General features: G+C 42.1%; 1 protein-coding gene across 1 annotated transcript in view; it reads right to left on the bottom strand.

Annotated features, from left to right (window-relative positions):
* GPR39 (G protein-coupled receptor 39) overlaps window positions 1–24,155 on the bottom strand; it is a 92,182-nt gene extending 68,027 nt beyond the window's left edge. The window contains exon 1 of the mRNA XM_009325800.1: window positions 23,288–24,155. Coding sequence (XP_009324075.1) covers window positions 23,288–24,155 — 868 coding nt within the window. The remainder of the gene's footprint in view (window positions 1–23,287) is intronic.
* Between the last annotated feature and the right edge of the window lie 380 nt (window positions 24,156–24,535).

Raw genomic sequence — 24,535 nt, 5'->3', positions numbered from 1 at the left:
ACAGGGAGGTTGACTTTTAATGGGAGTTGCGCAGCTGAGAGACTAACACACAGAAAAAAATGCCCAAACTCCGTACCCCAAGGGAAGAACTTCAAAACAAGAGAAGTGAGGAAATCTGCGTTAATGCCCACACATGTGCTCGAGCTGACCCTGCTGTGCCCACGGGTGGTGGTAGCTGGTAATTCATGCAGTGGCAAAAGCCAGGATAATGGGACTCTACTGTAGCAAATAAAACACGCTTACAAAGGAGTCAGAAATCATTATCCCTAAGGTGCAGAAGTGTCCGAGGCACAGGGAGACCGTACAGCTTGAACAAGGTCACTCAGCAGGACCGTAGAGGAGCTGGGATCAGAGCCCGAGTGTCAGACCCCGTAGCCAAGGGGCAAGTACATTTATGGCTGATGGCTGCTGGGAAGATAAGCTGACAAGTTATTGGCAAATTTGCTGTTCTAACTTTGCTGTCACAGTGGAAGAGGAAAAAGTCCTCCATCTTGAACATAATAAAGGAAGATACTTGTGACACATTTGAGTGCCTGAGATATTCATGAAATGTTTCGAATGGCTACTGTGAAAGGCCCAAGGATGCATTTAGATGTGCCTGCTAGGAAACACAGGGTGCAGTCAAAACTGCCAGGTGAGAAAGTGTACCTATCGGTCCTCATCCCCAAAGGAGGAGTGTTCTCACAGTGCCTGGATCTGCACCCTGTGGCTGGCTCAGGACCAAGGTGATTCCTTTGAACTGTATGATTTCCAAACTGTAAATAACCATTTTGGACTGTGACAGGATTTTGTTATATTTCCAAAGGGAAAAGATATTCTTGCTTGGAAACACAATTCAGAAAACCCTTTCAAGACTACTCTGAAGCAGAGGGGAGAGCATTCTTTCGCAGACATGAGGGGTATTAGCTATTTTCCATTATCTTACTAATTGTCTCATAACATCCCAGCAGCATTTATTTTTCTTAGTGCAATGCAACTGAATTACATCTGAATGGGGAGTAATTAAACTAGTTTGCTCTTTTTATTTTGTCTCCCTTGCAGACATAGACTTAATTTGGGTTCATCTTGAACACTGTTGCCATAGTATGTACTGTACTTGGGGCTGAACGACAGGGAACATGGAGTATTAGTTTAACCTGCAGGGCAATTTGGGAAAAGAAACACATAAGAAGCCTGGTAAAATGGAGTCAGAAAGGCTCCTCTGACTAGATTTACACCTTTTTCTTCAGAGCGCAAGTCTTTCAGCAGCGAAACTACGCATTGTGTCTCAGAAATTAGCTAATTTTCAGATTTTTGCGTGTGCTCACAACCCAACCCAGAAGCTATGACGGAGCCTGCAAAGACAGGGAGTGATTGGGAGAGGCTAATGAACCCAGAAACAGATGCAGAGAAAGAAACAGAAATCTCACATGCAGCAGGCTTATAGTTGTGGGCAGATCCAACTCAATACTGCCAAACCATATCGTGTAGGTACCTCACTGGCTGTTTGTACGTGCAACGTGCAGTGCCCATACATAGGCTTTGGTTTCAAGCGGACAAATACATGTCAACCTGAAAACCAGGCCTTGCAAATCACTGCAGGGAAAGGTCACGCTGTTCAGCTCCTGACTCCGTGTGAGGGGAATAACCGTTGTCCTTTGACTCACACCTCACACAGAGGCACTTTTTGGGTGGCTCCCCAACCACCCACGGGACAAGTCAACATGCAGTAACTGGCCTGTGCTGGCTGAGGCATCCTATTCACACGTACCGAGTTTTCCTGGCGTGGCTGGGCCCTCTCACCTCCCCAGGGTACCTGTAACAGGGCACTCCCAGCGTTCCCAGCACCCTCCCGGACTCTTGGGGGGGGTGCATCTTTTGACTCAGATTTCTTTTTCCTCTTGGCAACACCCACTTTGTCTTTCAATGGTTGGTGTCATTTTTATGTTTGGAAAGGAAGTTAGTCAGAGCTCAAGGATAACAGCACCAATTTCTGGTACTGCAGCCGGTGTACGCCTCTGGGCTTGTGCATTTGAGAAGTGAGGTTAGTGTGCGTTAGTGGGCATAAGGGAGTGTCACCACCGATGTGATACAACCTGGAAAGCCCCAAGGCTGTGCCCTCAGTTCTTCCTTCTCCCCCGCCCCAGATGGGTTTGCTATTTATGGGGTGGGAGGAACAGGGGACACCTCAACTGTTCATTTTGCGGATCAGACCAAACCATCATGGCAATGGCTTTTGGCTTTATATTCTTGATATATTAAGAATATATCAAGAATATATCGAGATATATAAGAATATATCAAGATATATTGATATATTGATATATTAGGGACTTCGTATTCCTAAGTGCTGAGCTAAAGAGACCAAGAACTTTTAATCTTTGTGAGAAAAAAAAGATTTTCAAACAACAAAACTGTTGTTCTAAATATCTCCAGTTTGATGAGAAAAAACACTAAGCTTCAGTTCTGAAACAAATGGGTGACCCTTTTTTCCCCATTCCCCCGTCCCCCATTTGTTTCCCTCACGCTCCCTCCCTGTAACTGCGTGGTCACCCCACCCTCAGCCCCATTTCAGCTAGTAACAGGGAACAGAGAAACACAGGAGGGAGGACAGGATGAGAACTAAAACACTGAAGAAATGGAGGAAGTTACTCCTTTCATTGGGAGATTTTCTAACAAAAGCACACAGAGGATTTTTCTTTTTTAGGTTTTAAAGACAGACCTAGAGCTCAAACAAACCCTAGCTTCAAAATGGGAATCAAGGAGGGCTGATTTTTCATCAACCTGTCAAAATTCATTCTAGAATAAGCTGCTAACATGGGCTGGACAAGTCACATATAAATGGGAAGAAGGAAAAATCTAGCACTGGAAGTCATAGAAGGAAGCTTGTTGGACCGTGCATATTTTATTAAAAAACAGGATGTAGAAAGTAACTAGCCCAGTAAATTAGTTTTGGTTTCAATGCTGTGCTTCTAAATTTGCTCCAAACTCAAAAAAACCTGATAATTTAAAACATTCTTCTTAAAACCAAGCAAGCAAATAAACTCAGACTTACACAGTAAGGATATTTAACTTGGTAGTTCTCATTAAGAATATTTTCTGTAAGAAATGTGGCAATATGACAGTGGATGTATCATTGACAAATTTACCTATAGATCTGTATTATGACAAGCATAAAAATCTACCTACACTACAATACAGCTCTTCATAATAGGTTTTGATAGTTGGATATGTAGAAGCTGTCATGAAGACAGATGCAGGGAAACCCCCTTTCCAGCTATTCTGCAACACAAATCTTGGTGTGTTTCATTGACATAATTTCTGCTGCTTTTTAAAAGAAAAGGAAAAGGTACTCGGAAGGTTGTTGTTCTTCTTCCAGTTACACCATTTGACATTCTGTCCAATCCTTCTATAGCAAAAACACAGAGGACGTCAGGGCATAGTCCCTGAGTGTAAGGGTTTCAAATTTAGCAAAGTTATTGCTCATAAACATGTTTATTTCAAAAGGTGTAAAGAACAAAACTTGTTAAATAAAATCATGGTGATGGTGCCATTGAGACAGAACAACTTAAGGTAGGGGCTGGGGGAATGACTTTAAATCCTATTTACTTTTGCTTTGGGGGAAGAAGGGGAGAATGAGGGAGAGAGCTTGCTGCTAGTGAGCACAGAGAAAATTGCTGGTTGCTCCATAACTGTGAAGAGGTAAAACTAGTTTCAGTTTTAGAACCCTAATTGCCAGTAAGTTGAATAATAAATAACCCTGGCCAGACTGTAAGCAAAGTATATGCATATACTTTGGTGTATGGTACTGGGGCATGGAAAAGGTGTTTTAAAAAGAAAACCCTTAACTGGTTCTCCAAAAGAAATGAAGAGGCAGATGGACAGTAGGATAAAAATTTGAAGTCGTAAAAGCTCTAAGTGAAGTCAGAATCCTGACTTATGAAAGGAATAAAATCTTTAGTATGCTGTGGATGGGCAATTTCCCATATAGAAAATCTTCTTCTGTCCAGCACTTTCCGTTATTGATAGTTCTTGTGTTTCAGATTATCTTCATCTGTAACAGTTAACAAGTAATACGGCTTTATGAAGCTGCCACCTCCTTCTCCAGCCAGAGAATTAAAAAGTCCTATTAGGCCTGGCTCCAAAACAAGAGAGCAGATAATATTACCTCTTCCTCAATCAGACTACGCATATACCTCCGGTCAACAGATTTGGTGCTTGTTTTCAGGCGACTGTCCTACCCGCTTGAGGAAGAGCACAAGAGCCGTAAAAAAACTATTATGGCTAGGATGCAAGAGGGAGCCGTAGATTTTATGAACATGAGACATTCCTGGCTTATAGGATTTTATAAGCTACAAAGAGGAAGTGGTCTTTGAAGCATGAAGTGGTGGACACTTTGCAATCACTTTTGGTCTTATGGGCATTCAAGGGGAAAACACCCTCTGTCAAATAGCCTATATAATCATATTTTCCACATATAAACTACCAAATTAAAGGCAGGGAAGATACGCAGGGAGAGAAGGCTTCAAAGCAATTTCTTGTATTATCTGCAGGTACATACTCGCAGACTGCTGTTCAGCCAGCTGAGGAGAAAGGGATTGCAGGTAGGTGAAAAGAAAGATCAGTCTCCAAAAACTGATTAATTACTCACATTTGGTCTCAAATCAAGTGCCAGTAATAAACTGCATGCGTTTATCCCATTTAGAGATTTGCACGTTTGTTCATTGCTGATTGATCTAGAACTGGCACATGGGTGGAAGATGTAAAGGAAGAAGGGAAAAGGAAGCAGAGGTTTCAACTTCATTTCTTCACATCTTGATATCATGGGCTCAGAAAACCTGGACTATTAGCATCAGATGCTGGTCTTTTCAAAAGCCAAAAATATTTGGTTGTGCAGCAAGCATTAAAGTGACACCCACATCACTCACACAAATGGCTATCCCTGTGGAGTGATGTGTGCCTGAATTAAACTGTACAGTTTCATTGCTCTCTTAATTTTTCTACACTCCATATAATTCTTTTGCACATGCAGATTTATTAGAAATTATAAGCCTACACCCTACGTGTCACTGGAAGCCTGCCCTCCTAAATGCATAAAGCACAAACATCTAATGCACCAATGTGTCTGAATGTGCAGGACTATGAACAAACAAGCCTGCAGGCTGTCCCTGTGTTACTCCAAGACATGATCAGACAAAACAGACTCACCCAGGAGAGCTGTAGTCAGTCCATTTGGAAATATGACTGCCCATCAATGACAAACCAGAGACACTGTAAAGCAAACAGTTGGACTATTGCACAGGCTCAAGATGAAAAAAAAAAAAACTCCCAACATCTCCATGCTCAAATGAGAGAGAAAGAGAGGAAGTGTTTAAAGCAGAGAAGTCCCTTATCTAAAAGAGATAAAAATGAAGACTCTTCAAATGCAGATCAGGGAGAGATGAGGTTTTCTAACACTGCCAAGGGAGAAATACAAACAGGCTGCATTTCAGAGCCTCAATGCAAGTTATATTAAGGAGTTTTCTTCAGAGAAGCAAAGCCTATGTCTAGCCTAATCTGCAAATACACAGAAGTTATTTTTCCTCTGAGCAGCTACAAGCTGGTGCAAATAATCCTCTTCATCTTCCACCATCAGCATCAGAGTTGGCTGACAATGAAAGTCTACTAGCAGCATTTCTTGCTACTCAGATCCATCTCCCCTTGACAGCTGACTGCAGTTCATTTTCATCTGCTAACCCATTATGAATATCTTAAAAAATGCAACACATGTAGCTCCTGGTAATCATAGAATCATAGAATCATTAAGGTTGGAAAAGACCTCTAAGATCATCGAGTCCAACCGTCGACCCAACACCACCATGCCCACTAAACCATGTCCCTAAGCGCCTCATCTACACGTCTTTTAAATTCTTCCAGGGATGGTGACTCAACCACTTCCCTGGGCAGCCTGTGCCAATGTTTAACCACTCTTTCAGTAAAGACATTTTTCCTCACGTCCAATCTAAACCTCCCCTGGCGCAATTTGAGGCCATTTCCTCTCGTCCTATTGCTAGTTACCTGGGAGAAGGGAATGGTGAACTCTTCAAAGAAAAATAATTGTTTTTACAGTGAAGATTCTTGCATGTGCATTTTCAGGAAATGCAAAACTGAATTACCTAAAACACGCTACACAGTTGTCACGTAGCCTGTAGTTCTTAGAAGTATCTGCATCGCTTTTCTTCAGTAAATAAACATTTCTTATCTAGCTTTGAAATATTTCATACATACACTTAATATGCAACAGCTGTGTTAATAAAAGCTAGAGAAGATCAGCTGTGTATGTTGAATATCCTTTTTACCGTTTGGTTCTAACTATGTAGATTGCATGTTTTGACATAGAGATTCTTTCTTCTTGTCTGTACAGTGCATAATACAATGGGTCCCTGCTCTCAGACTGGGCTCCAAAATACTACCATGTAACAGATAAATTACAAGATACGTCACTGAAGTACCTACATTTGTATAAATCAGTACTGCTTCTGCTAAGTCAGGATAGGCTACTGGATATCATTGTTTTCAGAAGTTGGTGATTCTAAATGAGCAGCATCAAGCTGCTTTGAATTTTTTTAACTTCTTGTTATAGCCATAATAGGTTGCTTGCAAAATTACATTTTATTCATGAATTGTCTGCACATCTGCAGAAGGTAGAAGATTTATTTTAACTTGTCTTTTTACAACTGGTCTGAGGATGAAATGCAACTTTGCCATAAAGTTCACCAGCTGCAGAACTTTTTTCTGTCCCATGATACTCCTTAGATGACGTTCAAGTGCTTTGGCAGGGAAACTTCCAGAGCAGATTCGTTTTGATTTTCCCCAAGTTTTTAAGTGGTGTATGTTCCTCTACGGGTACATACACAGAACTTGCAAATATTAATGAGAGCTATGCATGTGTTCCTGTGGGAAGGCAGACCTAATACTGAAACTCTCTGCTCTGTTACGGTGCTCACATCAACAGTTTCATTTATTTGGCTAGAGGTGCCTATGATTTAGTCATTAATCCTGAAATAGAATTTTCATACTGAAGTGATAGTTAATATAAAACAGTGTTACTACATTTAAAATAATAATATTGTATTTAAGAATCTCTCTCTTTTCCTTCACACACAATTTTACATGCCCTTACAGACGATTACCAAGCATGAGGAATTAAAGTGCTCGCAGCCCAAAGAAGACTCCGATAATATCTCAAACTATGCAAACTTAGAGAACAACTTTTAACCAGGTTAAAGGGATTTCTATTCAACAGCCAGCTTATTAAAGTTAGCAAAAGGGACAACAAGGAACAAGCCTGCAAAATCGCCACAACTGCACAGCTCCTGGCCACCTCCGACTGCAGCCAGTATCTGCTCACTTCTCTGTCTGTCTTTCTCAGTCCTGAGGATGGATGGTTGGAGAGAAGGAAGATGCAATTTTAGCAAAGATAGACTTAGACAGGGTAACTTAACCTGCTTGGCATAACTAACAACACGGCAGAAGCTATGGCAGCCTCTACTAGCAAGCAGAGAATAGATTCTCATTAGACTAACTAACAGGAAAGCCCAGTGCATACAAGTCACTTTATGATGATCTGCTGGAAAATAACTCTCAGCCAACGCACCTTGATCCACCCAGTGTCACAATAAAGCAAAGTAGCTTCACCCATTTTAAATTTTATATGAAAAACTGTTTTGTTTTGCTGAAGCTATCAATTTCTAATTTAATTATGCTGAATATTGAATTCTACTTGTGTAACCCCAAATTGTCAATACGTTATTTTGCTCCTAAGGATTTCAGGTCCTTTCCTGTAAGACGATGCATCACAGTTTATTGAATTTTTATAGCATTGCCCAATTTTTCTTCTTTGCTTGTATACCAGAATTACTTTTTGTAAAATACTTATTTTAAAACTCTGATGATGACAAAGATATGTCCGCAATGTGATTTCAAGGATACACTTTAAAAAAAAACCCAAACCCTCAGTAATAAATAAGTTGCATGTTCATGGGATAGGAAGCAGAATAATTACTCAACTGCTTTAAATAAATTGTGGTACCTAATGTTAATCAGCTTTAGTAACCTCAAAAAAAGGAAGTGAATGTACATTCATTTATATTCATTAACTAGGCAGGTTTTCTATTTTAGGAAAGCAGAGGGGTTATCATGAGATTTTTGTTTCTATTCCTCCTATAGAACATCAGTCCTTGGATCAAAAGCGTGATGTTTCACTTTAAACAGATTTTTTCACGCCTCAGAATTTTCTCCTCAAAACCATATTGAGCAAATATGATTTTGATCAGAACCATTGATATATTAAAATAGTAGGAAAATTAAATAAGGAAGATTTGAACCTTAGGGACACTGACTTTCTCAGTGTTGCTTCAAGGGATAAAGAATTTGAAAATGGTGATGTAAAGATGGCAATTATTCCTGACCTGAAATGACTTGGAAGTAGAATTCAGTAGAGTTCAGTCAACGAGATTTTTGTCACCAAAAGTCTGAAATGCTTCTAGCTCCTACTGAATTCAGTGCATTGATCTCCAGTGCACCCCAACAAACACAGTGTTTGCCTCACCCTCTAGACTCTTGGGGCTTTTGCTGAATGAGGCTTTTTCCAAAATGTGGCTGCTCAGGATGGGAGCTGAGGTCCCCTGAGCTGAGTCTGCTTAAGGACTAAAACAAACAAACCAACAAAGGAAAAACCCACCCCAAAACTGAAAAGAAATCTCCAAAATTTCCAGATACACAAAGACAAAGCAATTGTTTCAGGCCCTATTATTTTGGGCTGCTTTTCTTGTAAAATGCAACATGTGGCCAACCAAGAGGGCTCTGGGCTGCTGTAGCTCCAATGTGTGAGAAAGCTGCTCAGCATGAGGAACGTGCCTGGAGATACAACAAATGGTTTGGTGAGAATGGCTACTCCTAATTAGTCAATACTCCTATATATGTATGTATATATACACATACACACGTCTGTGGATGTATATAGATATAGAACATTTCAGCATTCCCTGCTGTCAAAAAGCCACATTTTTTTGGCGTCACATGAACCCCCAGAAAAGCAGAGACAGAGTATATCTCAGTCTACTGCTTCCTTGGAGCTGATACCAGGTATCAGGCCTTGCATGCCCCAGCAGTGCAGGCAACTCGGAGGTTTGAAGGGGCAGTGCAACGTTTAACTAAAAGAAGCGGTAAAGCCAGACTGATCAAAAGCTCTCGGGATCCACAGTGCAGAACTTTTAAACTCATTCGTGAACGGCAGCTGACATCTGATGTAGGAACCAAAACACCAGAGCAAGCTCAGTGCTTGCTACCCAGTGTGCATCCCCACACTAGGAATTTTAGAGGTCAAATACCACAATGTGTATACACTTAAGGGAGGGTTTACTAATTAGTGCCAATTACAGAGCAAAATCCTCGTTTAATACAAGAGGAAAATCCAGGACGTCTTGGCTTTTCTTGAGTCATTCAATGCAGCTGACCTCCTACTGCTTTCTTCTACAGGGCAGGCTAGCGGGCAGGAGAGGCAGAGAGCACACCATAAATTCACTTTCGGTGCAGAGAAGAAAACCCTCCTGAATTACTACTTTGTGTTCTAAGACGAAGAGAACCAGAAAACTAAGCATCCCAAATTACCAAGAAAAATAATTTTTTTCTTCTTTTTTTTGTTTGTTTTGTTTTTAAAGCAGCTCTTCATTAGAATGTAGCAGAGCATCCTTCTTTCAATGAAAGCACTGGGAAATGCTTCCCAGAAGCACAATGGCCAAGGGGTCAGGCTATCAGTTTCAACTAATATAAGACAATCGAAGTGAAAAGTGATATATCTGAAAGACAGAAAATAAATGCAGAGCTCTATTACCAAGAAGGTGAACCGGAAAATAGCATACAAAGATATACGGACAATTCAGTAGTAAGGAGAGGGGGAAATTCACCCAAGCACTGCTATGGACAGGAGTGCCAGCCATGGGCTCAGACTACATAGTGTGAGGGACTATTCCCTAAGACTACTTGGACCAACATCAGATACCTTTAATTCTCCACTGATGCCTATGAAATTGCATTAATGCCGTGGAGCTCTCGCATGCCCCAAGAGGTCCCCCATAGAGAGCAAGGCACAGGTGCCAGCTCCGAGAGAGGAGCATTTCTGTCTGATTTCCATTTCCAACCAGAAACATCAGTGCTTCGTGGAAGGCTTGCGAGAGTCCATTGTGGCTCCTTGATACCATCCATGCGGTGTGGGGGAAGCTGCCTTCCTCCTGACATCTTAACAAATTTGGGAGCAATTCTTCACCTTGATTGTTAAAGACTAAAACCAAAACAACCATAATCAATTACAGCGTTCAAGGCCCAGGAGGAAATTTAAAAAACAGCTTTCAAGGTCAGCGTTTCAGTGGAAATAGATCTTTGTTGACAATTGGCAGAGCTTCCCTGAGCTTAGCAGAGCTGATGGCTACATTTGCTGACTGCACCGTGTACATTTTCAGTGTGTTGGAGCAGCAAACAGGAACACATTTTGCTGATTCGCAGCACACAGAAGGGTTAACCTTACATTTCATGGCAGAAGTTAACCCAAATAAGGTCTATGCTATTCAGTCTGAAGGGAAAAGAAATCAATTCAGGTTCCCGTGGGTAGGATTTCACCACTTGATTAGAGAAAGAAATGAATCTTTAAAGTATACTTACAGGAAAGGTATTTGCCATTTGCATGAGAGATGGGAATGGCTGCATCCCAAGTTAATGAAATCAAGTCTTCTGTGCCTGTTTGAGGATTTCATCTATTTGAATTATGCAAATATCAAATATAACTTCATTGTATAAAACTTCAAAATGAGAATGCTATCCATGCATCCAGGGAGGCCAAACTAATATCTCCACTCCCCAAACTTAACATTGTTTCATTGAAGGCCAACAAGAGGTTATGATTTGGTCCTACAGCACTGCGTTCGAGCTGTGACAGTCAATTTAGATGACATTCCTGCCTGTCAGCAAATAAACATTAAGTCATTTTAAATTTCACTCCCATTTGATAAGGTTAAAGCAATTCTCTGTGGAGATAGGGACTCAGAGGCAGGCTTTTGAACGCTAGTCATTGGGCACAGGGAGACTGATGGCCACGTAGGTTGTGAAGGAGGGTATCAAGGCAGGCTGGCAGAGTGGAGGAGCAGCACAGGTGATATCTTGCCCTTGATTCAGAGACCAAAGCATGCAGGAAATGGATCCTTCATTTACAGGCAGAGACCCATGTGTACACCAAGCTGTGTGGTCCCAGGCCAGCTTTCTGAAAGTCTCCTTTTGGCAACAGGTATTTGCCAAGAAAACATTCAGCTTGGGTAAGCTTGCTGGACCTTCTTTGGAAGTTCAGCACCCTCCCAAAGAAGGATACAGAGTCACACAGTGCCACACCAAGGAGCAATAAACATAACCTCTTCCTTCCAACCCAGTGGAGATCTGGGCTTTGTGACCAGAGACACGCCTCCACTCCCAGCACGGGCAACTACGTCATGGACTTGCAGAAACGATCACGTTCTCTACCCCAGAAACTGAACTAGTTTGGTCCAGCTCTCCATTTGGAAGGCTGTCCCTGAACATGTCCTTCTCATGATTAGAAATTTTCTCATTTCTGTCTGTACTCATTCATGGCCCCTATAGACCTATTGGTTCTTGTGCCAACGCCATCATTTAGATCAATGCAGAGAACATGGCAATATTTTGTAATATCAGAGTGTTTGCACTGCAGGACAATGTTTCCTAAATTGTCATTATGCTCTTTATAATAGAAAAGAATGCATTTAAAAGTTGGCTTGGACCAGAAGACAAATAGAAAGGGAACATTTGAATTTCAAGTCGCTGTCAAAAAGCTTTTTAGAATTCAGGAGATGTGTATATGAGCTGGAATAGGAAAAGGGAAAGGAATCAAGACAATGGAAAGTTTCAATCTCCAGACATTAACTTTTAACAATGAACTCCCAAGGCTGCCTCCAAGTACAGTAGGTGGGGAAAATCTTTTAAGAAAGGGCACAAGAGAAGCACTGAAAGAGAGAAGAGGTATACACTCAGAAACCTCCACAGGCACAGAGGTCAGATCTTCTCTGGCTTTGCTCAGAGACTGCTCCACCTGAGGGGTGATGGTGCTTTGTACCCACCAGACCAGCAGATCGCAGTTTCAGAAGAACTCTCTCATTTTGCTCTTCTATTGCTGGTTGGTTTTTGTTTATAGACCAAATTAGCGAATCCATACTCAGCATGGATTTAAAGCTCCGTAAATTCAGAGTTAATCAAGGGTACTACAACTTTCAGACTCAAGTCTCTAAGCTGAAGAGGAGGATTTGTGCATGCTGGAGGGAAGGTCCTTGGCCCTACAACTGCAAACTCCTTGACATAAGGCCTAACTTAAACAGGCTGGGCTCTCTGAGCAGTTTCTAAAGATGCACAGCAAGACTGCTAAGCTAAACTCATTGAACAATGAGATCAGACTGATTGTACCCGGAGTCACTCTGCAGATGGCTGTTACTGAATCAGTCTTGCAGGATTTTCAAACCAGGGTACAAACCAGATCTTCCTCTTTCCTTGGTACCCACTGCCCCAATGTACTTACAGACAACTCAAAGCCAGCTGTATTCTTCATTTTGCTACATTAAACAATACAACCTCGTTTTAGCTTCTGTTAAAGGTTTGTCTCCCCATTCTCCTGTCATCTTAGTAGCCCTTTTCTCCAACCTCAACATGGGTAGTTAGATATCGCATTTTTTCAAAATTTCAAGTTTAAAAAAAGATATATTTTAACCCATTATACTTCAGTAGCTAAGTTACTCCCTTAGAACCGTTGTCCAAGATTTTCAAAGGTATGCGTACATCTGCAAATACCAATAGATGTTTTTACACGTTTTGGCAGGAGTTGATGTCATCATTACCACCACTAGAATTTAGGTATTTCAGCTTTCAAGACAAAAAGATCACTTAAATACCATCTTTTGAACACCTGTGACACAGCCCATTCCATCCATTTTAGACCTGCATTTCCTTCAACTGATCAGAAAGATCTGTTGAACAAACTTGTGACAGAAAGTCGGCAGGCTTTTAGCAATTTCACTGTCTGAAGGGCAAGGGCAAACTTGACCAGCGTGCTTGCTTGTGACTTCTGTTTGTCCTTCACCATACCACGTTAGTTCTTATCTAATGGTTAAAAACCTGACATGTTAAAGTCACGTCCACAACAAAGACTGTTTGAACCTCTGTGTACCTTATTGCTGAGGTACTGCAATCTTTAGTTACCTTAAAAGTTTAATTCTGATTGTTGGCTCAGTCATAGCAGTTTCAAGAACTTATCTCCTATAGATATCCTTAAGCATTACTAAGAGACTCAGTTGGTGAGGACCTTCATTGTTAATGCCTTTAAGGGACAAATTTAAGTTCAGTTTTATTTTAAAAATAGGGAGCTCAAAAGTTGGCTTTATTGGAGAGATAGACTGTGAAGCACAGGAAGAAAAAAATCAACAAATACTGGAGCTGATCAAATGAGACACATTTTGACACACATACACACACAGATAAAAAACACACCCAGTAATGAATACTTTTTTTTTCTTGAAAAGTTTATGTTTGGGGGAGCAGGGAGGTGTAGGAAAAAAATAACCAAAATTTGAGGGAAAGCACTTTAATCAATTTTTTTCTTGTCCAATCAAAGTTTTTGTTCTACTATCTTGAAAAGCTCATGTTCCTGTACCTGGCTGAAGGCAGACTCCGATTACTTGCCTATTTTGCATATACATAAAGTTTCAGATTACAAGCAGACATACTGGGACAGATCTAGGACTCATCTGTCCATTAATTTCTCTCCGTGATGATCCCACATAGATAGCTGCGGGAGAAGGAACAAGCATAGAGGGATTTTCCTGTACTATTCACACCGAGTTTCTGGCACTCAGCAATATCAGGACTTTCTAAAGTGGAGATTATATCTTGTTCTTGACAGCACTATCCTTCAAGGTTACATTTAATCTCTTTTGGAGCCCACTTTTACATTTGGCCTCCACAACAATAAGTTCCACAATTTAAGTTTTACGCTTTATGGAAAAAGTGCTAGAATAATTGTAGTTACTGCAGTTTAATAGAAGGGGTACTCATATAGTGAACCCCAGGGATTTGTCTTGGATGGAGCAATCAGGAGAGTCTTCTAATATTTCTTCAAATCAAAATCACCTTCAGCAGCACCATGCTAGATATACCACTAAAACAAAAGACTGAGCGTGAGGTGGCCCCTCCTTTAGCTGTGTAAGACAATCGTTACATCCAACAAAAAGCAAGCTGGCAATATTATATGAAGGAGCAAAGCAAAGTGGATTTGCAGAAATGCTATACGAACAGGGACAAAATATTTGGACTACCCTCTGACAGGGGCTGTATCTGAGCTCTTTTGCAGAGTTCAGCTACAGATTGGAGCATTCTGGCTTCCTGAATATCTGTGCAGATGCTACCTAATAAAACATAAGAAAAGAAAGCCATTTATGCTGAGTGAGGACAAGGATGGGTAGCTAAGCAATGTTATCTTCTCTAACGCATCTCTGTGTCTGGGTTTCTTTATACTCACGAGTAAAGTTTAGTTTCCTGGTAATTATTACATATATGCACCTGTTTGCAGGTGGATGTCGTGTTTTTTGAGTGCTCACAGAACTCCCTCTACATGTTTCCATAACAAGCATACACTTGCTGTCAGAGAGATCCCTAACTCTAACCCCATAAGCTGCACTTTCAACGTAAATACCTCCTTTTAAAAATTCACAAAAACAAACATAGTAAGTGCTTTTAAGAGAGAATTCAACGCAATAACCGCAGGCCTAAAAACAGCTTAAGGGGAGACAACGAAAAGTTAGCTCATAACAATACCAGACCTCTTTCTCAGTTTCATCCTTCCTTGTAAGTCACTACTTATACGATTAAGAGGTTCTTGGCAGACTCATTTAATCCATAATATTTTGACCTTGATATTACTTACGCATCCACAACAGAGATCAGAAGGATAACTGCTTTCTCACTTAAGTATAGGGCTGGCATCTAGCAACATAAATATGCTTACGATGCCCTCAAAAAAGGCTAAAAAAGTGCTACAGCGCATTGTGCCAAATGTAAGTTGAAATCTTAACTGTTTATCTTCAGTGGAAAACATAATTCTAAAATTCCTTCTTACTAGTTTTTAAAATGTACTACCTATCCAGTAAAATTATAGGTTTAGAAACTCACTTACAACAATGAAAGGGGGAAAAATATTCTTTCACCTAATGGCTGGCAGTTGGTTGGTTCTCAGTTTCTAACACAAATGTTGCCTTTAGGAAACCAAGAAGTTATGTAGGATAAGATGGAAATCTTCACATCACTAATAAATGCTCAGATAATAAAGCTCTCTTCCATTAAAATTCGCAGACTAGCAATCATTGTTTAAAGATAATGGTCTTAACATCAGCTAGGAAAACAAAAGATTTAATTTTGTGAAATGCGGTATAATTGGAATATGAAACAATAGAGGAATAGATAATGCATTTAGTTTTCACAGGTGAAGACTTCAATAAATCATCTGTGAACTTGCCACAAATGAGTCTTATCTACTGAAACTGGGGAGTTGCAAGAGCAATCTGCATTTGCGATGGTGTCTGGCTCAGAAGAGATAGCAAGAAAACAGAGAGAAATTGGAAAATTAATGCTTAAGACAATAGTCTGCTGACCAAAGAATGAGGGCAGTAGACCAAAATTGATGGGACAGGATTATTTAATGTATTAATACTGCTGTATTCTATCTGAGGGCTATCTCCCTCAACTCATTTAATACCTGGAGCAACATCTGTATTTCTCCACTTTGATGGAAATAAATCTTCCTGCTTTCTTATCCACTCTTTGAAGAGTCAGACAGCTTCCAAGGCTTCTACTTGTAAGAAAACATGCCCTAAAGAGGGTTTGCCATGATACAGATTGTGTTTTTCAGAAGCTGAGATGACACAGCCAGACCTCAGCTCCTCAAAGGCAGCAGCCCCCGCCTGTTTCTTGGCTCATGCTGCCACAGCGAGCGATGTTGCCTGCACTTCCCTCCTTCCCTCTCTTAGCATATACCTAGGGGTGCCGGAAGAACCAAGGGCCGATAGGTTCATTATCTAGAGCTTGTGAGAGAGAGAGAGGTTAATAATAGTCAGTTTAAGGCAAACACTGGTAACAGTCTTTAATGAGGCTTAAAGACTTTAAGAAATCTCAGCTGTCCACTTAGTCTCTGGACAACACAGATGGTAGAGCATAAAGAACTGGAAAGATACTTGTGCTTCCTGTGCCACAGGGTGAGCTAGGCTGAAGCAGTATGCCAGCACCCGTAGCTCACTATCAGACCAGGTGAAATACCAGTTTCCTTGTAGGCATCCGCTGAAAGACAGAAGCATGGCCACGATTTTCACTAAGCACCAGTAAAGCACTCATTGTCTTCGTGGGCTTCTCGTGCACAGAAGCAAAGACAGCAGTCACATGTCCACAGAGACCATATCGGCCAGGATATCACATATGGAGAATTATGTGGATTACACTAGTGGTGAATTTGGTTCTCTGACTACAGTATTTGCAGGGTTAGGTTGTTTTTAAAGCTGCAGACTTTTCATGTTGAAGCAATTTTTAAGTACTCTAATGCAAAGTGTAATCACACATTGATTTTTCCATTAAAACTACAAAAGTCTTAAATACCCTGAGGGTGCTGGCCTCAATTAGTCCCTATTCTTCCATTCTTTTTCTCTCTGTACCATTTTGCCATCCCTCGGCGTAGGAGGAAAGGAAGACTGTCTACTTAAGCCAAAAGCACAATCTTTTATTACATGAGTCCAGTTAAAAGCAGTAGATAAATTGCTTTCTGTACAATAGGGAGGAAAATTATGCTGGTTTCTGCTTATGTTCATTTTTAAATTACAGTGTGGGAAAACTGAACACACAGATATCTGGATTTTGGAAGTTTGCCTTGAGTCTATTTTACTGTGGCTATGTATTTTTTTTAAAACCAACAGAAGTCCCATAGCTCTTCAGAGGAGGTTGTTTGTACACAATTGCCCTGAGAAGCCATAATCCCTGAATGCAGCCTTTCCATTGTCCTCTGTTGAATAGCTGAGCTTCAGTTTTGTGCTACCAGCATTCAGTAGCAGTGATCAGTTTTGCCGTTGACACCAGTTAATACTTTTGCAGAGAAGAGGAAAGCAAATTTTACTGAACACCGGTAGGTAAATCCTTTGATTTATCTCTTTTCCAGAAAGCAGCACCTAAAAGAAAAATCTTATTAGTGACAGAGGGTGGGTGTCCCATTCAGTCAAATGGCCAGATCCCAGTCTGTTGGTCTAAGTGTTTCACGTTCCCTGCTCAGCCCCTGCTACCCATTTCGGTGCATTCCGTGTCCTACTTGTCTTACGTAATTCGAAGCCCTGCTCAGGGAAATAAATGGATGGAGACACCATATAAAACACAGAGATGAAAATCATACCCAGCCTACAATGTATTTATCTTCAGGCACCTCTCCAACACAGTCTCTGAAGAAAGGCAGCTGAGTGGAATGATTAAAGAAATGAACCAAGAGGAGTCAATGAAGCCGAGTTTAAAGAACATGGGCTGGAGCTGTGTTCTGGAATCTAATCAATTAGGTTATTTTTTCAATTTTTGTTCTATCCCCAAGCTTTACCTTTTTCAGTAAGGAAAAAAACCAGCCAATTTCCAGCCTGTGAAGAAGCATCTAATTTTCCTGTAACAGAAGTCCTACCATTGTCAAGTTATACTGTGCCTGAGTCATCTCCAGATGACAACCACGTATTTTTCACAACTACTTGAAGTAATCTGCCTCCTGAAAACCCATTTGCCAAGTGCCTTATGAAATACATTTCCTTAGTGATCTTTGGAAAGGCTATTTCTACACACAATACCTTTATTCTGAGCAAAACATTAATCTGCCAGCACTAGTATATGGGGGAAAAAATGGTGCTCCAGCTTAAGTTCTAAGAGGTCTTTTTAATTTCTGACTTAAAGTTTTATCTAGGTTTAGCTTATGGCCAGGTACAGCAGCGTCCATGGTGTTTACAGTGGCATTTGGTATTTTTATAGAACAGCCTGGCATCGTTTTAACAGTCACCACCAAAAAAGTGGCAGGAGAGGGGCCAGGCAGCCCAGCAGATAGGGCACTAGCACAAGATCCAGCAGACATATTCATGACTCTCCATAGCATTTGTGGCATTGGTCAGGTCACTGACTTCTTTCTGTCTAGCTTTCCCAGCCCTTCCCTTTTGCCCATTTTATTTGGATTTGAAGACAGGGACTCTCTTTCCTTCTACAGCACTTAACAGAGTATCAGTAAAGCCTCTAGCTGCTATTGCTCTATAAAGCAGACCAGACCTGAAGCTACCTGTACCATACCACATCACATGAAACCACCACTGCTACTATCTTCAGGTTGACAGTGTATTTGACATACTTAAGTGTTAGACCAACGAAAAATAAAAAGCCACCACCACCGCACTGCCTTTCTCAGATGGAGGCACTGCCATAAATTATGATAAGCAATTCCCTTCCCTGCCCATTAAAGAAGCTGTAGGGCATTTGCTGTCCAGGCACGTAGGTAGAATTCATCTTACATGAGAAGGTCCCAAAGCAGAAAAGCTGCAGTTCTGTAGTGATGGGAAAGAGACAGCAGAAAGAATTATCTGCCCCACTTGGCACGGAGGAGCTGGTGGAGCCAGGCTGGTAGCAGCAGGGTCTCCAGTTAGGTAGGTCCAGCTGCAACTCTGGCTTTTGCCAACTGCTGCAGCTACAGCAGTGCTTTAATGCATCTACCTCAACACTTTCATAGCAGCCAGATTACTTTGATATTTCTCTTTTCTGGAAAGAAGAGCTCGGGATGGACGGACGTTTCATCACGGTCAGGAGACAGAAAAGCACTGCCCAGATGCTGGTTGGCAAACGGCAAAGCACCCACAGTGCCTAGTAGCCCCATGCAGTGGGACCCCTCTGCTGTGCAAACACAAGAGTATTGCTCCAAAGGGCAAATTGGAAGTGTATACAAAGAAAAGCAGATGATATAGCAACACTGAAGGACGTTTTTATTTGACGTGTTTACTGTGGTAGGCTCGAGGCTGCTTTATACAAAATAATTAAGGTTTTTAGCAGAAGCACAAAACTGAAGCTGCTAAGGGAAATATCACAGAAGCTTTAGAAGCAATAAATTTTTCATCTGGGATAGTCAAAACTCACTTCATTGTAGAGTACAAGTTCAGGTCAGTCATACCTAGTCTGATGACAAACCATACAACTGCTTTTCTATAAATGTGGCTTTATATGGTTGACCAGATTAAGAAGGATGTAGCCATGGCCAGCGAGTGGGCACTGCTGGCATGGAGCCGCTGGTGCCGAAGCCCACCCCACCAGCAGCTTGCGTTGAGGCTTGTCCCATACTGCTCCCCTTTCCCAGTGAGCAGGCCACCTGTTAACATTTCCTAAAGATTTTTAACTTACATAGTTTCAGCTATGAAAGTGCCTTCTTTTTTAACATTTATAATTACTGCACTAGCTGGATCTCTCTTTTACAGGATCCTTCCATTACATTCTCCTTCTTTGTTTGCTATAACCCAGTTATAATATATATAATAATAATACATATAAGTCTCCAAACGCAACCTTTCTTAAGAGCTCACTGCTACGGTGGCAGGGGCCTGAGCTCAGGTGTTGGAGCAGCAAGAGGTCCCCAGCAGCACCTCATGACCATTTAGGTAGCCCTCTGATGACTGCCCTGCCCTTTACAGCCACAGGAGGAAGACGAGATCGAGTAGCGACAAAGACTGTATCGATCCCTGCTGGGGTGGGCCAAGCATTAGGAGGTTTTAAATACTGTTAAAAGCTTGTATTTCATCAAAGTGCCATCAGTCAAGTATTTTCACAAGCACTATAGCTATTCAGTTTCTGCTGCTGGGAGTGGAGAAACTTTTATTAACAAATGCTGCCATGAACCACTCAAAAAATTAAGTTCAGCTGTATGTTCCCTGCTATTCATGAGAGGCCACACTCATCCAGACCCATGTAGCCCTTCACTAGAAGAAAGATCTACTGTCCCGACATGAACAAAGCTGCTTTAATGACAACAAACGTAGGTAACCCACACAGTGTCAACCAGTCTGATCTATGCTGCTCATATGGATGGGCTGACCCACTGGAGGCAGTGGAGTTTTACCACATGACTCAGAAGATGATTAAATAAATCACACACACAGAGATTGCGGGAAGTATGCCCCAGTCTATCCAAAAGCACAAAATGCCTAATTTCAGGAGCAGGAGCATTAAGCGGAGACTTAGATGTGCTATCATGTTTTTCTTGAGGCCAACAGCAATAGGGGGAAGTTGGAAGGAATAGCACTGCACAGCCTACTTTATAGAAACAGAATTGATTGTCCCCAAAGTACTGGGACAAATTTGCATTCCTCCACTGGGGCAAATCTACCAAAATTGGAGCTGAACAGCCCCTGGAACTGCCCCCTCCCCAGCACCAGGCACAGAGTTGTTATTGCACCCTTTGGGCCAGTCCCTCCTCTCCACCATAAGCGTAGCAAGGAAGTCAGAAACAGAAGGAACTGACATCTCTACATCAAGGACTGCAAATCCCCAACCAGACCATCTGGGCTTTAAGATGAAAAATTTGAACCTTGCAGCCACCTTCCTTGGACAAAAGCTCTTCCCCACGTGAGCTCAGCCTGCCCAGCACGGTGGTGCTCTCCTCACTTGGCCCCTTGTCACATTCCTCCTCCATCACAGCAGTGGTGTCACCCCATCTGGAGCCCATCCTGCAAGCGTCAATACTACCTACGGCAAGTAGTCTTTCACTTTCAACATTTACAATTGATTTTCGTGAATTTTCTCAAGTGCCACACAATAACGTGACACTAAAAAAGTGTCAGTTCCTCCTTGTGTCTCCTTCCACTTAGCTTTTTCCCATCGTCAGGAGATTTATGAATTTAATCTCTGTTTTATAGAACTTATCACTTTTAACAACTAGAAGAAGAAAATGCTAAATTGTTTTTATTGCTGTTAGATGTTCAAAGACATCAATGCTATATACTGTCATTTACATTTCACATTAAAAGTGAAATATGTTGGGAATGCACAAGTATTTGTTTTAATTTGACCCATCTGTTAAATGAAAAACAAAGAGGAATTCTAAATCACTACATTTAAATTCAGCTATTTGTAAACAATTTATATGTTCATTTCTTCTGGGTTAAAACTGCCCTAAAGCATCACCCTTATGAAATCTCCAACTTAAATTGCTTTGCATTGTTCTCAGGGATGCAGGCGACAGTTTCTTCCTTCTCAGTTTATTAATTTATTTCCCAACCCAAGTAAATTAGCAAGATTCGTATTAAGAGTCTAGAAGGTGAAATAATTTTGGGGAAATCACGTAAGTATCTACTAGCTCCAGAAGCTCCAGAAAGCTGAGAGCACAGCGAAAGCGTCAGATACTGGCGGCAAATTCTCTTAAGATAAAGGACAAGCCGATCACTTTCATTTAGCTTTTTAACACTTCTGCAAGCAGCACTAGGTCTGCCCTATTCCACGCTAGACCATCACCAAGCAAGAACAATAATCAAGGAGGGGAAGAAAAGCCGCAGCAATTTACCCTCATCTGTCAACCTACCTAGAACTTGCTACAGGATTTGGATCTTAGACTGGGCTTTAATGTAGCTGTGGATGATAATTTACAAGGGGAGAGAGATCCATGGACATTTAAGCATCCCACAGTAGCACTTAACATGAAAAGCAGAGCCTTATCTCGTTTTCTGCTTTGTGCAACATGCTGTATTTAGCATTAGCTGCTAAGCCTCTACCCCAGAAATCAGTACTTCTGGTGGAGTAAGGATGAGAGCCCTTTTCATCACCCAGATATGGGGCCTCTCGTCCCAGACTAACAGACGCCTTGCGTGAGGAAATTATTTCTTCGTTAGATGTACACCCTGAGCATGAGGAAGAGCTCTGTACTGCCTGGAGTGTCACATCTCCCACTTGAAGCCTTTGTCACCCTCTCTGCTGGTACAGTGTGCAGCTCCACCCTTTCCCCAAACCTTTGAGTCATATGCCTTGCCTGTATGACAGGTTGTCACCATGTTCCCAACTCCAACGCAGATGCAGCAGAAAAGGAGCTGGGTGCACCCTGGGCTCCTTACCCTGCAGCTTCACATCCCAACCATAGACCATGGCAAAAGCAGGACTAGATGAGGAAGCTGAGAATGCTCAAAAAAAAAAAAAAAAAAAAGGTACTTAAAGTTGTAGGAGTGGACAGACCCACGAGTTTCAATTCCCCCTCTGCAATATTGAGCAGAGCACCAAAAAGCAACACAGAATACTAGGTCTACTGTGCATTCATACTCTAGATGGTTCATTTATTATATCCAGTATCATATTAAGCAACCCAACAAAACAAGAACAAGCAGTAATTCAGCCAGGGCATGATTAAGGGTGCCTCTAAGAGCATCAACAAACGTGGAGACTACATGGATCACAGCCCGGAAAGATTCCAAGTTGTTGAAATGACAGCTTGATTAGTTTTCATCTGACAAATGTGGCGAGAGAGATCAGAATCAAACATAATTCCAAGGTTATAGGCCTTCAAGTAAAACCAGGACAAAAATTCAAAGAGGGCAACAGCAATTTGCAAGACCAAATCAACCCTCCAGCCCAGCTTTCTTAATGCTCAGATGCAACACAGCAACAACTGCCAAGGCTAAATAAGTACCCTCCAGGGAGCATCCTGCATTTACAGGGACATGCCTTCAGAGTGGGACAAGCTTCAGATCTTGCAAGACAGTCTTCCCTCCCATCAAGAGCCTTACTAAACATGCACATATTTGTAATTTAATGGGAAAACGTGCAAGTAGAGCTACTTTATATGCAGGCAACCATTGCCTATTGCCACCCCAAAGGTCAAGCGGCAACACCCTGTTACCCATATTGCTGCATGTATGCATGCAGTATAATCAAACAACATAAATAACAGACAGTAAATGGATTTTTCCTTCTTATTCCCTCCCACCTCTTCTAACGACAAAATGAGTGAGTCAAAAACATGCAGGGAAATCAGGTTTCTTAAAATATATCATCGCAACCAAAAGTATCCCTCTCCCTCATTTCGCACCTGTTTCAAGCCATACTTCCCCCATTTGGGGGAACTTGGTGAGATAAAATGGAGGCTTCTGGGTTTCCTTCCCATGTGGAAAGGGGGCGGGGGAGGGGAGGCAGAGTAGGATGGGGCTCTTACCCAGGAATAAAATGATCTGCCTCCTGGAGCTCTTGGCCTCCGAGCTCTCACTTTTTCTTAGGTACTGCTCCTGGTGTCTTAGTCCACCCTTCACTGCCACAGTTCCTTCCTTGTGGATCATCAGGGTTTTCATCATGCTGTGGCACATGAAGGTGACAGATCCAAGCACTATGATGTAGACAGCAAAGGCGCTGAAGATGCTGGCCTGAAAGACAGACCACTTGGAGGAGAGGCTGGTACAGATGGTCATATTGTGCTTCCACTCAGGGAGGAGGTGCCTGGGCATAGGCTTGGCGCAGGCAGTCATACCTTGGTAGCCCTCGATGGTTTCTAGGGGATATTCTGTGCCCATGGCAAAGAGCAGGGGCAGAGCCACTATGACAGATGTACCCCAGACAAAGGCGATGAGCAGCTTCACCGTGCGGGGTCCAGAGACTGCCTTGAACTTGAAGGGGTGGCAGATAGCCACGTACCTCTCAAAGCTGAGGGTGGCCACATGCAGCACAGTGGCATAACTGCAGGCTTCAAAGAGGAAGTAGTAGAGCTTGCAGGCCAAGTTGCCGTTGGGGGTGGAAAAGGGTCTCCAGATGGCACTGAAGAACTCCACGGGCATGCCCAGCAGGATGACCAGCAGGTCAGAGCAGGCTAGGCTTACCATGTGGTCTGTGACCTCCTTCTGCAGGTAGCCTTTCTTCTGCAGGATCCTGGTGGCCTTGATGGTGATGCTGTTGCCTAAGATGCCCGCAACAAAGATGCAGACATACACTGAGGCCAAAGTGATCTTGATCCAATGAGACACCTCAAACTCACGGATGTGGCTGTGGTCAATGAGATGAGAACAGTCTGAAGGGGATGTCTGTCCTGCCATGAGCAGCCCCGGGGCGGGGGGGGGGGGGGGGGGGGTTCCTGCCCTCTCTGACGTTCACATTCACAGCAAATAGATCCTTTCTTGCTTTGCCCCTCTGACTGAGATGCACAGGCCAGAGCAGTCAGGTACAAGGAACACGTCTCAACTAGCCACACCTGTGGGTTTTGTTAGCAACAGCCACTGAGTCAATAAGCCGAGCAGGAAAGTGTTTCAGCTCTTACCTATCTTTATGGCAAACACCTCTTGCTCCTTTTGGATTTTCCTCCTCTTTACTGAGCGAAGCTGCCGTTCTCCAGCCCTCTGCAGCGTGAACTGCTCTCCTTTCAACGCTTGCCTCTTCCTCTGCAAGCAAAGGCAGCTTTTGGTCCCGGCCCCAGCAG

This window comes from Pygoscelis adeliae, unplaced genomic scaffold (assembly GCF_000699105.1).
Source record: "Pygoscelis adeliae isolate BGI_AS28 unplaced genomic scaffold, ASM69910v1 Scaffold51, whole genome shotgun sequence".
Taxonomy (NCBI): Eukaryota; Metazoa; Chordata; class Aves; order Sphenisciformes; family Spheniscidae; genus Pygoscelis; species Pygoscelis adeliae.
Note: the sequence above shows the minus strand (reverse complement) of the source record. Positions and strands in the feature narration are given on the sequence as shown.